Here is a 20,324-nt window from a genome sequence, read left to right as displayed (position 1 = left end):
CTATGCGTGGATGAAGAATAATATTTTTACGACAGAAATTGTGTGTCAATGGTACTTTCAATTTATTCAATTTAATCGATAGCGTTTCAATTTGTAATCGAATTTCTATAATCGTTATTTCACGCTTGAGATCGAAGCACACAGGAAAAGCGGCATCACTGTTTTCGACATTTAAATAATCATTTATTTGTTACACAGATATTATTGTCGCGATTATTCCAAAGAAATTAAATTTGACAATCGTTCTTTTCATGTGTACATATCCATGATTTTTATCCTTATATTTATAATGTCTTTGTAAAAAAAACTTAATTATGCGTAGAAGTAGAATACAATACATAAAATAAAGTATATCCGTATAACTTACATTATTTTGATCTTATATTGTCTGACAAGAGACTTATAATCGCTGCTTAAAAGGAAAAATTTGCTGGTGATATTTAATATGAGATATATATAATTTATGTGAGGTAAAAAAAATTCTAATAATTCTTATTAATTTGCATTGGCAGTGATTGCCGAAAAGCTGGACGAAATCTATATAAATATTTAGACTTTTTTTTATCGCGCATGAGAACAATACAGAGATTTATTTACATGCATTATTTTTTTGGATCTTGTGCTTATCTCGTAAATGTCATTACATATCTAATAAAATTTATATAGAATATGAAGCTAAATCTCTCATCGACTGTATACAATAAAACACATAGAGCTCGCTCTTTCTTTCTCTCTCTCTCTCTCTCTCTCTCTCTCTCACACACACACATACACACTCATTCGCTCGCTCTCTTTTTCTCTCCATCTCGAATTGTTTCACATTCTTAATGAAGCGAGTCAATATCGCGCAATTAATAATCCGCTACAATTCGATTACGAGGAAATCAGTCATTTAATACGCTACATTAGTGTAACTCTTTTGAAAGCGCATTTAAACTATAATAAATTAGCTGACACTTTTATCGACAGTTTTAGCAAGAATTAGTTCAGAATCCGTTCACAGAGTCATATCATTTTATCTCATCGTAACTGACACTCTAACTTTCTATTCTCTAAAACTGACCGATATCGCGATCAGATTTGTTCTTTATAAGCTCATCTTATCTACTTTTGAAGAATTGTTGCTCTCTTTGTCACCGCACACTTGTCGCTGATGCCGGCGCAAAGTATCTTGCCTTCTGTACGATTTGCCGCATTGGTTACAATAGTATTCCTGTTGCTGAAGCCTCTCCAGTGCCTCCTGCCGATCCTGGAACGACGCCAGATACTCGTCGCACTTCTGTTGATGACGTTTCAGGCTGTCAACCCTCGTGTACGCTCTGCCACAGCCGTCGCAACGAAATTGCTGGCAGGACTTGGCGTTTTTCTGCACCACGTTTGCCTCCACGCTATTCAGGATCGGCGAGTCACAGAGCAGATAGTTAAGCTGGCCATGAAAGGGCACCTCGCAGACTTCCGGTTCCTCGTCAGTGCTCTTCACCATACACTGCTCATTCTCGTCTGTAAAGACACCGTTAGCCCGTTAAAAAGCGAGAATACGTGGCAAGACGTGCAGGGCGACTGGCAAGCGAGCAGCGTGAAGCCAGCAGCATGCATAATTTAAATTACCTTCTGATCTCGAGTTTGATAATCATAAAGTGGAAAGTTGTAGAATCATAAAGGAGCTAAAGAGAAAACGGGAAGAGAAAGAGAGATAAAAGAGAAGGGAGAAGGGCGAGAAAACGCTCTCGAAAACTTCAATTATTAATCACAAAGATGTTTTTTTTGAAGATTTTGTTAGGATAATAAAAGGTTCGCGTTTAAAAGTTTAATAAGAAATTTACTTTTTCAAAATTTGCAGGTATTTATTAATTAGATAAGTAATGATGCATGAACATATTATATTGTTTTACAAGGATATACACACGTTACGAACTAATTTATTTTTATTGAGAATTACAAAATACATGTACATGTTTGTTAAATTTTGTACAATTACGTTTTGCAAAATCATCGCGGATACGAATAAAGAAAAGAAAAGTATAGAAATAAGTTTAATAAAAAAAGTGTATCTAAATTTTTTTACTTATTTTTCATTCATTTTACTTGAGAACAAAACTTAATGCTAATTCTCTTAAAATATATATATATATATTTCGGACATACAAATTATATTTACTACTTAATAATATTATTGAAACCTGCTTCTCCCTTTTTGTTATTTTATCATCTTCATTGAATTGGGAATAAGCCAATTAGACTTCACGTAAAAGCGGTCGATTTAAGCTTCGTTTTATACAAGAAGAAGTTGAAAAGTTTTTAAGGTTGTGCAATTAAAAGAAATACGAAGTGAATTGTTGGAATCCCTTTCCGCCCCCGGAAACAATAAACATGATACGATTAAGTCAACTTCAAACTCGTAAATATAAAAAAGGGTTGTAAATACATCGAATCCATATAAGTAAAAATAAATTAAGACAGAGAGAGAGGCGCGAATATGAAGATTCTTTTTTAATCGACCAAATCAAAATAATAAAGTTAGCAAATAGAACAGGCCTGTCCAAAAGCTACTCCCCCTCTCGTTAAGAGAGAGAAAGAGAGAGAGAGACAATACAATATATATAACGGATAAATAATTTAAATAAATTACGCCCAATTTTCGCGCATACTACACAGAACGTGCACTAGATCAATGGCAGCGTTCAGCAGAGAAAACTGCTTTGCAACTGTTGTAAAATTTGTGAATCTGATTGATGTATTTTTTTTTAATTTTGGCCGAAACTAAGAGTATGCACCAATCAAAATTACGAATTTTACAACAGTTGCAAAGCTTTCTCTGCTGAACGCAGCCAATGTAACTACGATTTATTAGCGATTTATTAGCTCTGGCAAGAAGCCTCCCCTTGGACAGGTCTAAAATAGAATATATTTTATATGAAACTACTTTACTCCATTTTGCTATAAATCAAATTCCTATACTAGTTTCCCTAATTCTAAGACGTGCAAAAGATATTTCAATGAAGCTCATGCTTTCGTCCTTCAGAGTTTTCTCCCACAAAGTATTAATTAGCGTAAACTAGTTCCAAGTAATATCCGATGTTATTTGAAGGTAGTCTCTCCCCTGAGAAAGTCTTTTCACGCAAAATAAGAAAAAAACTTAAAGAAATCCACGATAGATCGTTTATATTAGCATACGGTATGAACATTGTTTGTCTTCTTAACTAAATAATGCGCATGAGCATGACGCACTCTTTATGTAATTGCGCAGAGACAATGATTTCTTCAATCTTGTGCCGGACTTTCTGCCGGAGTTTGTACCGGAAATGGGCGGCGCATGAATCTCGTTTTACAGTATAGCTTTTTGTGTCTTTTGAGACTATCGATCCTCGAGAAGCTCTTGCCGCATTCCTCGCAGGTAAGCGGAGTAAGAATCTTCAACGGCTTTTTCTCATGCTCCGAAGACTGTTGGTTGTAATCGACAGCCACGAATTCGAAGCAGCTCTCATCGGGCTCTTCCTTTATGAACGGTTCAATTAACCAATCGGATAGCTGGCAATCGTTATCTATAAAAAAAAGAAAAGAGAAACGTCCGTTAAGTTTACGTCTCGACCATCTGAAAATTCGCGAAAACGAGAAAGAAATTATAAGGGGAGAGTCTTATGCATTAAGCGCATGCATTCGAAAAGAATGAGGATTCTAATTCAGCGATAACAGCGTATTCGCACGCGCGCGAATACGATGTCATCGTTGAATTGGAAAAGTACGACAACTCCAAAATTGCAGAGCCTCGTATGAATAATAAATGCGATGTCACACAATGTATAACATTTATGAAATAAAAGCAGGAACATAATAGGAACGCAGTATGATGTTCAATCATTATTTTTAAAAATAATATTTCTTTATTGATAGATTCGCGAAGAAACAAATTACATAATAAATAAATATACGTTTTGCTAATATCTTATATTTTTAAATTCAATTGCTGATATTGCATGATGTTTTGTCATTATATAAACACAATCTGATAATATAATAATATGAAACAGATTAAGAGAGAGAAGTAGCAAAATAAATCAATTATAATGAAATAGTCTCTTTATCAGAATGTATTTTCCGTGGATTGCTTTATTTCGAGATAGTGTCTACAAGATGCTTGTACATGTTCGTCAATACTATAAGGTAATCACAAAAATATAATAAATTCTAGAATAATCGCGACAAGAGAAAATAAGGAAAACTAATATTTCTATTTCTATTCGATAAAAAGTATTTGTCGTGGGAGAATTGATTACATTAATAATACTTCGAGTTCACATTAATCAACTCGTATTGACGTGCTCGTTTACTAATGTTGCATGACATCAATTATCTAATGTAATTATCTAGTAAAAGCTGAGTGTGCAACTTGGCGTGAAATATAATTATTAAAAAAACATGGTAGGAAAATTTAAGAAATCTAACATGTATTTTATTTAAAAACGAAGAAACATCTCCTACGAGGGAGAATTGATTACGTATGTTTTAATTTCAAATGCTTGGTATATTCGTATCGACGGTAGAACATTTTCATGCAGATTTCGCAATGCCACTTAGGCAGCTTGCCGCACTCCAGTCTTTGATGCCGGCGCAGATTATCCATCCATTTATATCCCTTGCCGCACTCGCCGCATATATGCTCTTGCGGAAACGATTGGCCACGATTTACGAACTGTCGGGATGTATTCAGATGGATACCGTCCAGTTTAAATTTGTTATCCTCGTTCATCAGGACGTCTGGAATATGGAAAAGATTTTGTTACTCTGACGAAATCGATGATGTTAATACAATTATATAAATATTGATATTAAGTTAAATCAACAAGACGCTCAGTAAACGAATCGATTAAATTAAATCAATTAACATTCAACCGAATGCATCGCAATGAGTATTAATTTTTACATTATAGATTTAATCTTGTAATGGTTTACTTCTTTCACAGAGGAAGTCAGTTGTTGAGTCATATATGGACAACATGTACAATACATTTTGTCACACATACAATAATATTCTAAATAAACTTTTAATAATATTTTATAATACTCGACTATTTGGACCGGTTTCTAAATGCTAAGTTTGTCTCTCTTAATGCTTAATGTATACAGTATAAAAACATATTGATCGTACTAATAATCAATTGTTCATTGCAACATTCATAAAATCTCTCATGTAATCAAAATTGAAGTGTTTTAACTACATGTAGATCTCACACACATGCACATCTTATCTAATGATATCTATTAAATTTGCATATATACATAAAGCGTTAAGTGATCTCCAAATATCGAACCGGGCTTCTATATTATCTTCTCCCAATTAACACTTTCGTCAAGCCAAGTTTTACACTCGGAAATCAATTTCGAGTGTAACAATGAGTGTAACATTGAGTGATGTAAACAAGTGTGTTCCTAAGTTTTTCTTCTGTTCCGCTCATGGAACTTCTTTATGCGCAATTCGCACTTCTTCATCTCCTTGTTCATCCGCACTGATTGATGAACGTAAACTGCTTAATAACTTGTACTCGTTACCGCATAAGCTGCACGCTTCTCTATAATAATTAGAATAAAACTTATAAAAATAAATAAATTAGATTAAATGCAAATCAGAATACGGCACAAAACAGATAAGCAATGATTGTGAACTTAAAAGGTGTGGAATTATTGTTATTTTGCTGATAGTCATCGTTTATTTTTTATTAAAATGTTCATCTTAAATAGCACAAAACCGTTGTATTCGCGAATCATAAAAAATGATAAATGATAAATTAAAACATTAATGAGTATGTGTTTTAACAATTTTATATTCTCCATGTGTATATGATACGTACATACATACACGTTGATGCGACGGCTCTAAAATTGCAGAGCCTCGAATGAATAATAAACGTAATGTCATACAATGGATAACATTTATAATGAGAGAAAAGCAGGAAAATAATAGGAACACAGTATGATGTTCAATCATTATTTTTTTTTAATAGTATTACTTTATTGATAGATTCGCAAAGAGACAAGTTACATAATAAATAAATGTCCGCTTTGCTAATATCTTATATTTTCAAGTTCAATAATTGCTGATATTGTATGATAATGTTTTGTCATTATATAAACACAATCTGATAATATAGTATGAAACAGATTAAGAGAAAGATGTAGCAAAATAAAACAATTATAATGGAATAGCCTTTTAATCAGAATGTGTTTTCCGTAGATTGCTTTATTTCGAGATAATGTCTACAAGATGCAGATACATGTTATTTCGTCAGTATATAGGACAATCGCAAAAATATAACAAATTCTACAATAATCGCGTCAAAAGAAAATAAGAAAAACTAATATCTATATTTCTACTCGATAAAAAGTATTCGTCGTGGGAGAATCAATTACATTGATACTTCTGATAAACATCTCCAACGCGGGAGAATTGATTACGCTTTGTGATGTTTCATTTTCAAATGATTGGTTAATTCGTATCGACGGTAGAACATTTTCATGCAAATTTTGCAACGCAACGTAGGCAGCTTGCCGCACTCCAGTCTTTGATGCCGGTACAGATTCTCCCTCCATTTATAACCCTTGCCGCACTCGCCGCATATATGCTCTTGCGGAAGCGTCAGTTGGCCACAATTTACGAACTGTGAAGATGTATTCGGATAGATAGCTTCCAGTTTAAATTTGTTATCCTCGTTCATCAGGTCGCCGTCTGGAATATCGAAAAGATTTCGTTACTCTCGCGAAATCGATAACGTTATAATATTAGTATAATCATGCAAATATTAAGGTCAAGTGAAATCAATTAGACATTTAGTAAACGAATCGATTAAATTAAATCAATTAACACTCATTCATATGTATTGCAATGAGCATTAATTTTTACATTATGGATCTAATCTCTTAATAATTTACTTCTTTTATGAAGAAAATCAGTTGTTAAGTCGCATATGGACAAGATGTATACAATAGTATATTTTAAATGAAATTTTTATTTCAATAATGTTTTATAATATTCGACTATTTGGATCGGTCTCTAAATGCTAATACGTTTGTCTCTCTTAACGCTTAATGTATACAATATAAAAACATATTGATCGTATTAATAATCAATCATTCCATTGCGACATTCAAAAAGTCTTTCATGTAATCAAAATCGAAGTGTTCTAACTACATGTAAATTACACATACACGCACTGACACACACATCTTATCTAATTATTTATTAAATTTTCGTCGTGCATATACATAAAGCGTTAAGTGATCCCCAATCTCGAACCAGGCTTCTATATATGATTTTCTCCCAATTAACACTTTCGTCAAGCCAAGTTCACACTCGGAAATCAATTTCGAGTGATACAATTGATACAAACAAATGTTTCATAGTTTTCCTTTACTTGAAACTTTTTAAAGCAGAATTCGCACTTTTTCTGCTTGTTTATCCTCACTGATTGATGTATACTGCTTAATAGCTTGTACTCGTTACCGCATAAGCTACACGTGAAAATCTTACTGTATTCGGATTTTCTCCGTTCATTGAAAATATCGCAGAGTCGTAAAGTTTCTAAAGAATAAGTCATCCGCATCTTTAAAAAATATCTATAAAAAAACAAGCTTTCGTTGAGTCATGACGATAAAATTGGTGTGAGCGGAAAAGCTGTAAATCAGTAGATCGTTTTGTGACGTTACTGATCACAAAAATATGGTGTTTTCAAATAAAAGAAGAAAAACGAAATAACGTAGATTTGAAGTGAGATAAAACAACTTTCTGCTAATTCGCTATATAATATAAGCCAAGTATATTATAATAAAGCAATATTAGAATTTAACGAAGTATTAAAGCATAGCACAGAGACAATTATATACAAAAGCCATTCAACAATTTTGTATGCGGATCTCAGAAATACCTAAATTGGTGATTTTTAAATATCCCTTAGTGATGAGTAAATTAAAATCAATCATAAAAATTATATGCAAAATATTCATTATTAAAAATTATGTAAAGAATATTTACATAAAAGAATAATTTTTCATTTTAAATAGCAACAATATATTATGTATATATTTTCAACAAGATATTACGTTGTCAAAAATTATAAGGAAAAAAGATTGATCAACTTTTATGCTCCAAAAAAAGCGTTTATTTATCATTGTACAATTAATTAAAACAAACAGGTAAGAATGATAATTTCGTTTCATATTTAGATTAGGATGTAAAAAACATATAGAGTATAAAAAATAATACTACTGGGATTGAGAACCGTGCTCTCTGTGATCAAAATAAAGCTTATGAAAACAAATTAGATTGAATGCGGATCAGAATACGGCACAAAACGGATAAGTAATGATTGGGAACTTAAAATTGGGAAATTGTTATTTCGTTGACAGTCATCGTTGATTTTTTGATTGAAATTTTCGTGTTAATCGCAAAACCATTGTATTCGCAAATCATAAAAAATAATAAATGACAATTTATGATAAATTAAAACATTAATGAGTGTGTGTTTGAACAATTTTATGTTCTCCATATGTATAATACGTACAGGTTACGCGTTAATGCATCGAGTTATTACCAGACTTTTATTGTATAATAAAAAATAGGAAGTATATAGGTATTTGCAACATTCATTCATTCGCGAAGCGAATTGGATAGCATGGACGATATCGTCTGTGTCAAAATAACAATATTCGTTTGGCTTGGATTAACAGTTGACTATATATTATGTATGACTATTTTTATGACTAAACTCCACAAATGATAAAAGATTAAATACATTATGGCTGTATCGCCTGTATCATAAATATGTGTCGAAATATATACGTAACAAACGTTTCTCGCAAAACGGTCATTTATCTTACGAATTCAGACGTGTAAATCCGTATATCCATTCTTAATTATAATATTCATTAAGAGAAATATGATAAAAAGTTTTATTATGTAGACTAAACGAAAGAGATTTTCGCGTGCAGAAGTAAAAATACCGGAGTGTTTTCTGATGAGAATTTAAAGGGCACCTCTTCTCGCATTTTTATTCGATTCGACTTTTGGAATTTAAACTCATATCTTTTAAAATTATTATTTTACTCTTCTAGTAAAGTTAAGATATAACATTTGCAATTTGTCTTGGGATATACGTTCATCTTACATTATAATAGTAAATAAGTATCTGTTTTGCATGAAATTGCTTGCATTTTTAATTACAGTTATTTCGAAAGTACATCGCGTCGATGAAAAATATTTCCACCAGTTCCATGGATCACTCTAGATAATTTGTCGATCATCGTCTTCACTTCGTAATCTCGCTCTCGTTCTCTCTTCGTCGTTGATTAACGCGGCCTTTAATCGTAATCCTTCTTCTGTATCGTCTGATTCATTCTCCTCTCGCAGCCGACGATGTGGGCGTTTAGGACGAATCTGTGCTTGAATCTGCGGCCGCAGATAGGGCATACCTCGCAGGGCACGACACCGCATTCAAGTCGCTTGTGACGGCTTAACGAAGTCGTAGCCTTGTACATTTTCCCGCACCTGTTGCACACGTACTTGGCCTCGCCCGGGCTCTTCTTTCGGGCGTCTCTGGGCATCTTGTACGATGATCCACTCGCTCCACGTGGGCTCCACTCGCTTTCGTCCTGCAGCAGCATCTGCGCCAGAAGACCTGCAACGAGAGGACAATGTGGTTAGACGATTTGTTTGCAATTTGTTCGACGCTACGTCGTAATCGCAATGCTCCCCCGAACCGGAAATAGAGATTGAATCAAAATGACTTTAGCTAAAAATATGGACAGACTAACCGAACTACGATTTCTTTCATCTTTAATGAATTTCTGATAAAGTCAATTAAAGATACAGAGGTTATACGCAGTTTCGGTCATCAATTTCTTTCTGCAGCCTGATTAAAAATAATTTCAAGAACTGCGAAAGTAATCCAAGAGAACACAATTTGCGGAGAGTAACTTACACACAATTACGGAAATTTTGTTTTGTTATTGAAAATGTAAAATAGATAGGAAGATTAGAGTACGGTATAACCATATTCAATAGCGACACTGAGCGTCGGCACACTCGCCGCCATCGTCTGAGATGGTACGAACGTACAAGAGAGAAAGAGAGCGAAGTATCTTTCTCTTTGTCATACATACAGGCCGCCATATCCCTAAATGTACGGAATTGGAACTCACTAAAAACGTTCAGTGTCGCTACTGGGTATGATTATACTGTGATTAGAGTGTAACTATATCCTCTAAAATAAAAAAAATGGAACAAAATAAACTTATAAAATATCAAGAATTACGGCGGATTATCATCGGCAATTTATTCATTATGAGTATTTAATGAATGATTAATGATTAATCCATTTCATCACTTCATCCATTATATTGCCATTGTCTGGTAAGCATTGCAGTGATTAAGTTCGTGCAGTTAGGGAGTTCCACTTCCGACCGGAAAAGTTTTGATCAGAGTATTGCTAAAATTTAATTTACATAAGCTATAAAGGAACGTCATTGATGGAAGTGCGATGATGCAGAAGAGATAAATTACGAAAGAAGAGGGGAGATGAAAATAAGGTGAGAAGGTGAGATAAAAAAAAGAGTAAGGCATGCTGATGCGGATTTTTATGCAAAGTAGAATTCGTCATTTGTTATTATGTTTAGATATTATTTATTTAAAACGTCAAGGGAAGAAATAATTTATCAAACGTAATTAACATATGAAATTTTATTACAACATTATTGATAAATAGATTTTTGGTTAATTTATTAATGTAAATGTACATTTAGCTTCGTATTGTGAATTCAGTTTCAATTTATACAACAAGAAATGAAAACTATTTTTTTTTAATAGTTTATTGTATTGTTTAAAAACAGTGGCCACGTTCAGCAGAACGTTTATTTTGCAACTGTTGGAAGTTTTCTGAGCTCAAATTGGATTATTCCTCTAGATCTAAAAGAATAATCCAATCTGAACTCAGAAAACTTCCAACAGTTGCAAAATAAACGTTCTGCTGAAACCAGCCAGTGTTTGCATATCATTTATACGTTTGTATAAAGCTATTACATATAATGGAACTACAAACGCTTTTTCTTTCTTGAAGTCTTTGATTTTTAAATAATTGTATATACATTCTAATCAAAAAAGAAATCTATCTGAAACGGCAAACGTTTATTATTTGATTCTTGGTATCCTACCCTAATAAATAAAAATCTAGTAAATTCTTTATCTGGTCTGCGTCAAAAACACATAAAAATCCAACATATATATGTATACGCTTTAAGTCTAAAGAAATATACGATATCGATCGTACGTGACAAACAAGATTTATTATATTATAAAGTCTAAAAATCTGTTCTTATGTAAAATAAGAGACTTGCTTGAATGAATCATTGCATTTTAATATAACATATTACAGATACATTGCATCTTGATAACCGTAGCATAACTCATAATTGCTTTCTGTATAATAAGAAATTCTCTTTAACAATATAAATAAAAATTCTTTAAGCTTAGGATTCTTTTAGAAATAAGCAAGTTGTATTTACCAAATACATAATATTTTCTTAAATCAGTTTGATATTACACAGTGACAGCAAATTGTCAGCATTACGAACTTAATAATAAGATTTTGGAAAGTCCTAATCATGAAAAATATTAGTTTCAAAATAAATTTTCTTTTTCGCTTTCAATCGTCATTCCGTGATTTAATGACATAGGATTAATTCGAATTACAACCTTGGAATAATGCTGTAATACGTCGAAATTGCACTGACCGATTAGCGCTAACATTAATTAATAAATAATAATTTTTGGAACAACATAATAATCTAGAAAAAAGTCACTCGAGATTTAATTAACGCAGTTTGCCAATAGGTACAATTCTGTCTAGGCAAGCAATAAATATCTCTCGTATACATAGAAACAAAATAACTTTCCATTCTCTTCGCAAATTATAACACAGCCGTCATATCGAGAGAGTCGTATCGATTCATCTAAAACATTTCTTTCGAAGCTGTCTTTTTCTTGCAGGACACCAAATGGTGAGTTAGCATGAATTTATACGTGAATTTCTTGCCACACATCAGGCATTCGTGCTTGGGCTCAATGCCGCACTCCAATCTCTGATGTCTTCGCAAGGACGTTTCCAATTGATAACTCTTGGTGCATCTCGTGCATTTGTAGATCATCGGCTTCTTCGCGTACTGCAGCTTCTCTATCTTCTTCACGATCAGTCTCGGGACTGAAAAGTAAAACAGAAAAGCGTAGAAGATTAAATCGGCAGCGATGTAAAATAAGGAACATTTACGGTTGTTTTATGGCTAATTGGCTGCCGCACTGACAATGAAAGCAGACAAATAAAAAAAAGAGTTTGAGCCTTTTAACTTTACTGCAGAAGTTTCAGTAAGATGTACTTAAGTTTATTTGCTTGAAACATTGTGGGAGAAAAAAATATGATATATATTTAATATAATTTTAATTTATTTAAGAATTTAAGAATGTTAATCAATATCCATGTATGAAAGTATTGCATTAGTGACAAAATATAATTTGTCTGATTTTACAAATAAAATGCTAACTATCTTTTTCGTACCTACAAGTTACTCTTTTCGTGAATAATATCACAATAATATTAATAAACATTGTAATTAAAAAATGCTTATATTTTAAATGAAATAATACTTTTTACTTTTAGATAACTGCATATACTGTGCGTATATGACTGTATAGTTATTGACTGTAATATCAGATTTATAGTTTACGAGTGATATGCATTTTTCATTGTGTCTGGGAGAAAAACTTAACCATTGAAACAAATTTCAGGATTATAGGGAGTTTATTTCGTTTTGTTAGATACAAAGTGTAGCAAATATTTATTTCTTCACATAATAAAAATAAAGCTAACACGCTCCGTTTAAGTTTGAGAGCCGTTTTGATCGGCGACGAGCTGTTAGTTCAATTTGTCAAATTGTGTATGCATATCATATGTCTTTGCAAATCATACTTCCGTCTGAAGGCTTTAGAGCATATTGAACAGATAAATTTGCGTTCCTTCAAGCATTCTCTGCGTAGTAGATGAACGTTTTGGCAACTTCTTCCGCAATCCGGGCAAATCACCAGAGCCGCCATCGTACAATCGAAGTTTAATTTCTTGTTGTTCTCGTTCCCTGAAAGTGACAGTGACTTCCGGTTAGTAAGACTTTCAAACGACAAATGCAAATATAGGGTAAACTCGGGTAAGATGGCCATACAGGAAAGATGGCCAACTCATGTTCATTCGATGTTTCATGGCGAGCTAGATTGAAAGAACATAGATTGGCCATCTTTTCCCTATCCCCATCTTACCCGAGTTTACCCTACGCGATCAATATAGAAGAATAGGGCCGATATCACGGTCTCCGATTAACGTAATCTTCCGATTAAACTCACTCTGCATCTTTTTCTAACTATCCCCCTAGAAAGAAACGAAGAGTGAGTTTAATTGGAGGATCACCAAATCGGATACTATGATATCGGCCCATAGAGATTTTAGCGCAATTATCAATTATTAATGAATTTGATTGTAAATTTGTGAATTGAATACCTGTATCGTATAAATAGGATAAATATAGAAACATAATAATTTTAGACATTTGTGTCCTCAAAATAATTCTCAAAATGCATTCTATTTACAGAATGCTAAAATATATCGTAAATAAAGCCCATTTTAGACAATCTATAATTCACGTTAGATTTATTCACGTCAGAATACAATTCTATTTATAATTTGTGATGGCCTGTACTTTTATGTATGTGTTTAATTTAATATACAGTACATATATGTGTATTCTTATTCTTCAAAAATTTTTCGTATTACACGGAAAAAAAGTACAAATATTATAGAATTCCGCATAAATTATAAATCGTCTAAAATAAGATTGAGAGAAAGAACATAATTCTGGAAAATAAATCAAATCTTATAACGCATATCCACATACGCATATGCGAAATATTGTAATAAACAAATATATTATAGAAATTGGCTGTAGGATATATAAAGGAAAAAAAGATTTTTGCACACACGAAATATTTTTGAAATATTTTATTTACACTGTTTTACGCTGCTCAAGTGCATGTCCACTTTTTATAATTTCAATTATATAAACTGTCTCAGAAAGCAAACATAAATATTATTTGCAATTACATTTTCGACAGTATTGCGATTTTATATTTCGTATTTTTAGATTAGTTTTCGTATTTACAAGAGAATATTCCGATTTAAGTAATGACAGGAAGATTAATAACGAAAAAATTACAGAAACAATTATATTTAAAAAAAAATCGAAAAAGCGCCGTACGTTCTTCGTTATTTATTAATTACAATGTTATCAAATATGTATAAATGAAGTATATGTATGTAAAAACGAATCACTGAATAGTACTTTAATTATTTTGGAGATTAATTAGACTGAATTAAAAGTCCTAATTAAAAAATATTGTAGATATAGTATTTTTCATTTATACTGATTAAAATTGATATCGCGTAAAGTTTACGCGATACAGGTTCATAACTATGTTCATGTGCATATCAATTTCTTTTCTATTATCTTTTATAAATAATAATATCGATTTTTACATCTCAGCTGATTTTGTTTTTCGCTTTCTTTTATGCAGCAAATACCAATTAATTAGCTGACATTAATATAACAGTAGCAAATTTTAACTGCGTTACACGCAAATAATTTAATTCTTTTTTAATGATTGACATAATCATTCTCGAATAATGAATTCGAATGATTAATCGTTCCATTTCAAAAGATATATTAAATGAAATATTAAATCTAAATTTTAAAAGTAATGCATTTTTCGATCACGATAAAAATAAATTAGAGAGATGTAGATATTAAATTAAACATTAAATTTAAATTTAAAGAGTAATACTTTTTTCGGTCAGGATACGAGTGAATTTTACTCTTTAATTAACGTACGATACGTTAAACTTTGCGACGGTAGTCCGTTGATGGAAATTAATCTGAAACGCGCGATATTTAACGTGAATATATTTTAAAAAGTGCCGTTACGTGCCGAAATTACCGAACAGCGCGCCGAGTGTGTACAAAAAAAGTCGCCGCGCCCCGCGGACGTGTCGCCCTCCCCCGGCCACCCCGCGCCGCGCCGCTACGCACTCATCATTCGCACAACGACGCTCGAGCGGAGAGGCAGAGGCGCGTGTCGCTCTGCGTGTGGTAATATTATTCCCGTTTCAAACACGATCGTTCCCTGTTCCCTGTTAACTAGCATTTAGCGATCCGCGTAATTGACCGACTCTCTCAATTGATAAGACGTACCGACTCTTTAAGAGACATATTCCGCGTGATTTATTCGAAGATAGAAATCGTCGCGACACGGGGGAAGCCGGCGACTCCGGGGAATCGTAGACTCACTTTCATTTACGGGGGACTTTTATTTCTTTATTTCGACGAGTGCATGGATTCGAACACACATGCGTGCACGAATAAATATCGAGTTTACGTCGGCGCGAGTTGAGTCTCTCGTCGCGTCGAGACGAGATTGAGATAAGTACCGTCTTTTTTCGAAACGAGAGCACGGCAGTCGTGTATGAATCGTCTGGCGATTAACCTATTGTTAGTGATTTTCGAGTGGAGGGAAGCCGCGATGATTAGTTAGATATATATATCCCGCGACTTGAACTTCGCGTCGAGACGGATGTCGACGCCGCGCCGTCTCCTTTCGAGAGCACGGAGGGATGTATGAATTGTCTAGTAATTATCTAGTGATTTTCGAACGAAAGACGCCATGATGTATGTACGTACTGATCGTTTGCTCTCGCGTACCGCGTACTTCGCGAGCTTTGGCGTTCCAAACGGATACGATAGAAGGTGCAGTATAGAATTTCGGCTGTACATTTCGAAAGGTTTCAACGGTTTGTCGCTTTAAATTGGACATTGACGCGATCTTATTACATCGTGCGGTATATCAGGATGAAACTTTCAGAGATTCGCGAGATTTCCGTGAGCACGGGATCGACAGGGTCGAAACAGAGACCGGAATACCGGGTTAGTCTACTTTTGAAAAAAGTAATAAAAGAGGCTTACACAGTTTCGCGCGCGATCGTTTTTTTTTCACGTCGTCCCTTCGTGCGCGGATTTTTACGTCAGGCTCGAGTGTCGTTTAAAGTATTGCGCGTATTGGATTTCAACATCGGGAGTGTCGTTTAAAGTCGCGAGTCGAATTTTAACGTCGGGAGTGTCGTTTAAAAAGTAACTGCGCGTCGTAATTAAATGTGCAGGTATTTCTCGCGAGTGCAACGAACAAATCTGAGAGGAGGGACGGGCCTGGGAGAGGCATCGGGCGACGACGGAGCAACCACGGTGTAAATAATCTATTATTTGTTACCTATAAAATTGGTCGTTTATAATTATTTAACATATGCAACGATTATTTTTCGGATTATTAAACTTTGTGGACGCTGCTATAATTTGAATTTTGTGGTCGTGTGTTACAGATTGGAACCTAGGTACAACTCCGTTGCTGTGCGTCGTAATTAAATGTGTATTTCTCGCGAGTGAGTGCAAGGAGAAATCTGAGAGGAGGGAGAGGCCTGGGAGAGGCGTCGGGCGACAGCGGAGCAACCATGGGGTGAGTATCTGTTATTTGTTATCCATGGAATTGATCGTTTATAATTATTTAACGCATGCAACAATTACTTTTCGGAATATTAAACTTTGTGAACGCTGCTATAATTTGAATCTTTGTGTTCGTGTGTTACAGATTGCAACGTAGTTACAACTCCGCTGCTACACGTCGTATTGGTGAGTGAGAAATTATATTTTATTTCAATGTGACGTAATGGATCTGTGAGAATTCATTTATATGTCAGATATATATTGCGTGTGGATGTATATAGATGTATGTATTAAATAAGATTATAATTACAAATGAATATCACCGATCCCTTGCTTCGAAATGGATGGGTTAAAATAGATTAGTGCACAGATTTAACCTTGGAATATTTGCAACTGTTTATTAAAAACTGTGTGTAAAAAAATGCATAAATAAGCGAAGCTCGAAATAGATTAGTAATCATTGAACGGTTCGATTATTTATTGATAATTTTGGTACCTTATTATGCATCAGAATAATGATTACGAGTTACGCAAATTGTTTGAAATTTGTGTTATTAAATTGCGGATTAAATACGCAGAGGTATGTAAATAAAAAAAGAAAGATAGGGAAATATCTCATGCTATATGCTCAGTAAAAAATGACGAGCAGTAGTAGAGTGATCTTTACAAAACAGAAATTTTCCCTGAAGTTGATAGAGATATTATTATTGCTTAAATTTTTTAGCAGGGACAAAATTTCCAAAAAACGCAATCAAATAGAACATCATGGGAAAGTGATTATTAATATCAGTTTCAGTAAATTGTAATTAAAAATATATTTTCTCTTATTATTATAATTAAAAATTTTTTATTAGTTAGACAAATTATGAAGAATAAGAAAAACAAAGAATAAAATAAAAATAAAATGCAGATATCTTTGGAATATAAAACTAATAATTTTACTTTCCTTGATGTTCACATTTTATGGACAGTGAAGATAGAAGAGAGAAGAGAAAAAAGGTAAGAGAGGAAAGAGAAAAGAGAAGATTATATAAATAAAAATAAATTAATATGCGTTATTTCATTTTCTTTTTTACTCTAACTTAAATATTTTTTTAAATAGAATTAGAAGTTTCAGGTTGCTTCTCTCTTTCCAAGGTTAAATATTAATATGGAATAAAAAAAGCAATATTCATAGATTTAACAAATGCACATATATTGCAAGTAAAAACACCAAAAGATATGGCAGGATCATATGGTGCATTCTAATTTATTTTGTAAAAAAGACGATAATTAAATTGTATGTATTCTTCTAATGCCAATTTTTTGTTCTAATCTTTCGTAAACCCATCCATCCATTTATCGATAATATATATATATAAATATATATAATTATATATATAAATACAGGTCTGAAACGTGCAAACTTTATGCGATATCGCCAATGAATTTTGATCATTTATAAGTCGAAGATTATTGTGATCTTTGATATTTGCGTATTGGGATTTTCTAATTAATCTCTAAAATAAGCTATTAAAATATTATATGACGTCTAAACGCCTCTCCCGTATATATTTTATGAAAAAAATATTTTGTATACTATAATAAAATCCACGAAAAATTTAGGGAAAATAATCACAAAACGAACAGGTCGGGTAATCTTAGAACGCGGTCGTCTTAAAAAATGTAATCAGTAAGAACTAATAAAGAACTAATAAAGAGTGCATTCTCGGGTTAAAGTAGCACGAGAGACGATTATAGGAACATCATTCTTTGATAGCGCGTATTGATCACTTCACAATTCATCGAACAGTTCGTAGGTCGGTTATACATTAATATAATGAATCAGTCTGGCGTGCGACTGCCACCGGTGCTTGTGCTTGAATTTCCTTCCGCAAATCGGACACTCGAAGGTGGGATCTTTCCCGCATTCGACCCGCTGGTGTTTCTTCAATGAGTCCCGCCACATGTATCGTTTGCCGCATCGGTAGCAGGGCCAGGATTTCCGATTAGATTTCCAGGAAGACGCTGAAACGAAAGATTATCGGTGATCGTTAAGCTGTTCTCTCGACTCGCGTTTCTCGATCGCAACATCGAAAGCGCGCGATTTAATGCGTCTTGCAGGTGTTGCAGGAACTAATCTTAAATAATTATGATAAATAATCATTGTTCTTACACGTCGCTCTCTCGCATAAGTTGTTAGAATTGGGATCTTTCTTCTCTGATACGTGATATATGTATCCAATACTTTGATATTGGACATCCTGTATCGAGTATTGTCGCATAATACAAGAGATGCTCGTGTAGGAAAGAATATATTCTATAGAGAAGAATCGCCCTATAAACTATTGTGCATACAAAAAAATTCTCAAAAGAAATTTGTTTAAGAAATGAAGAAACAAAATTTTATTATATTGTATTACAAATAACATGACAAGAATGAATTGCGGCGTTTAGCAGAGCCGTACAGTTGGCCACATAAAAATAATTTGTTCCTAATAACGAAAAAAAATATTAATATGCGCGCTATCACAATCACAAGTTTACTACTTAACTAAAAATATATATAAGAAAAATATGTAAGCTTATGCGTATAAGAGATTAACACATTACACACAAAATCGAAATAAAAAATATTTATCAAATAACTCTATAATCCAAGAACGTCAGCCTAACGTTGAATTTAATATTCATTGCATTGCAGAATTTATTGCGTACGATTGTAAAACTTATGTACCCCGTCACCTGGTAGAACGATTTTAAAGAGAATACGGGTTTATATATTAAATTTTCGTGTTCATTCGCATATGTACATAAAGTTTTTCGATCTGGCCACAACTCTATCTTCGCACACTTGAATACTCGGCCACTTTCGTAGGCCGAGTCCTGCATTCGGAAATCACGTCAGAATGATACACAAACAGGTGTTCCTTGAGTCTGTCCCGCCTGTAGAACTTCTTCGCGCAGAAATCACAACTGATTTTCGCTTCCTTGTTACCGCACTGCAATTGATGACGACGTAAACTGCTTATCCACGAATATGCGTTACCACATAAATTGCATATAAGAATCTGACGTTCATTCGAATAGTCCGCATTCGTTGGAAACGTCACGGAGTCGTTGAAGCCTCTCGCTTTTAAAGAGTCGTCCGTATCTCTGAACTCATGGGAAGTTATGCTCCATACCTTGCTCACCGCGAGTCCTGCACATAAAAGTTCGTGTAAGCGAAAACATTGTAAATCAGCGAAATCATATTTGTTTCGCGAAATTGTTAATTACACACGGTGTTCTCGGGTGAAAGAAAAACAACGCAGATTTGAATTTAAATTAAAGATCTTTATATTAGCTATACTCATTATATGATAAATGGATTACATCATACTTGAATTTAATCTTAATGAATTAGTTCACTGAGGATGATCGATATAAAAGGATCTCAAAATCAAAATCAGAGGAGTCTGTTATGTGCACAGGGAATCGAATTGGAAAAAAGGAACCATTAGAAGTATAAAAGTGAGAAATATTATTATCTTATCGCACATCCGTGCTTTGGCTCGTACTGGCTTTAAATCGAATTTAGATTTTGCTCATGAACGAACCAATCTGATCATTCTGAATTTAATTTTATTCATTTATTTCGTGCTGAAGTTTTTAGGATTTCACAGCAAAGATTATTGTAAAATATTTTTTATTTGAAACTTTAGGAATTATGTGCTTGA

The 20,324-nt window shown here is 33.4% G+C and overlaps 4 protein-coding genes across 4 annotated transcripts; all 4 read right to left on the bottom strand.

Annotated features, from left to right (window-relative positions):
• Positions 1–38: 38 nt before the first annotated feature.
• On the bottom strand, positions 39–3,431 carry LOC112452560 (zinc finger and SCAN domain-containing protein 12-like). Its single transcript, XM_025012841.1, has 2 exons — positions 3,229–3,431; positions 39–1,500 (listed from the first exon to the last, which is right to left on the bottom strand). Exon 2 carries the CDS (start codon positions 1,481–1,483, stop codon positions 1,088–1,090), a length of 396 nt encoding a protein of 131 aa, XP_024868609.1. The 5' UTR covers positions 1,484–1,500; positions 3,229–3,431; the 3' UTR covers positions 39–1,087.
• A 2,784-nt stretch (positions 3,432–6,215) lies between these two features.
• Positions 6,216–9,294, bottom strand: LOC112452546 (zinc finger protein 350-like). Its single transcript, XM_025012821.1, has 2 exons — positions 9,212–9,294; positions 6,216–6,721 (listed from the first exon to the last, which is right to left on the bottom strand). The coding sequence occupies exons 1-2, from the start codon at positions 9,261–9,263 to the stop codon at positions 6,447–6,449; spliced, it is 327 nt and encodes a 108-aa protein (XP_024868589.1). The 5' UTR covers positions 9,264–9,294; the 3' UTR covers positions 6,216–6,446.
• A 31-nt stretch (positions 9,295–9,325) lies between these two features.
• LOC112452547 (zinc finger protein 275-like) lies at positions 9,326–10,640 on the bottom strand. Its single transcript, XM_025012822.1, has one exon. The coding sequence runs from the start codon at positions 9,649–9,651 to the stop codon at positions 9,349–9,351; it is 303 nt and encodes a 100-aa protein (XP_024868590.1). The 5' UTR covers positions 9,652–10,640; the 3' UTR covers positions 9,326–9,348.
• A 1,354-nt stretch (positions 10,641–11,994) lies between these two features.
• LOC112452541 (zinc finger protein 91-like) lies at positions 11,995–19,961 on the bottom strand. The gene is made up of 3 exons (XM_025012814.1): positions 19,958–19,961; positions 19,460–19,807; positions 11,995–12,242 (listed from the first exon to the last, which is right to left on the bottom strand). Exons 1-3 carry the CDS (start codon positions 19,959–19,961, stop codon positions 11,995–11,997), a joined length of 600 nt encoding a protein of 199 aa, XP_024868582.1.
• Positions 19,962–20,324: the final 363 nt, after the last annotated feature.

Source organism: Temnothorax curvispinosus, unplaced genomic scaffold (assembly GCF_003070985.1).
Source record: "Temnothorax curvispinosus isolate PA1 unplaced genomic scaffold, ASM307098v1 QBEX01003445.1, whole genome shotgun sequence".
Classification (NCBI taxonomy): Eukaryota; Metazoa; Arthropoda; class Insecta; order Hymenoptera; family Formicidae; genus Temnothorax; species Temnothorax curvispinosus.
The sequence above is the reverse complement of the archived record's forward strand: the minus strand, read 5'-3'. Positions and strand labels throughout refer to the sequence as shown.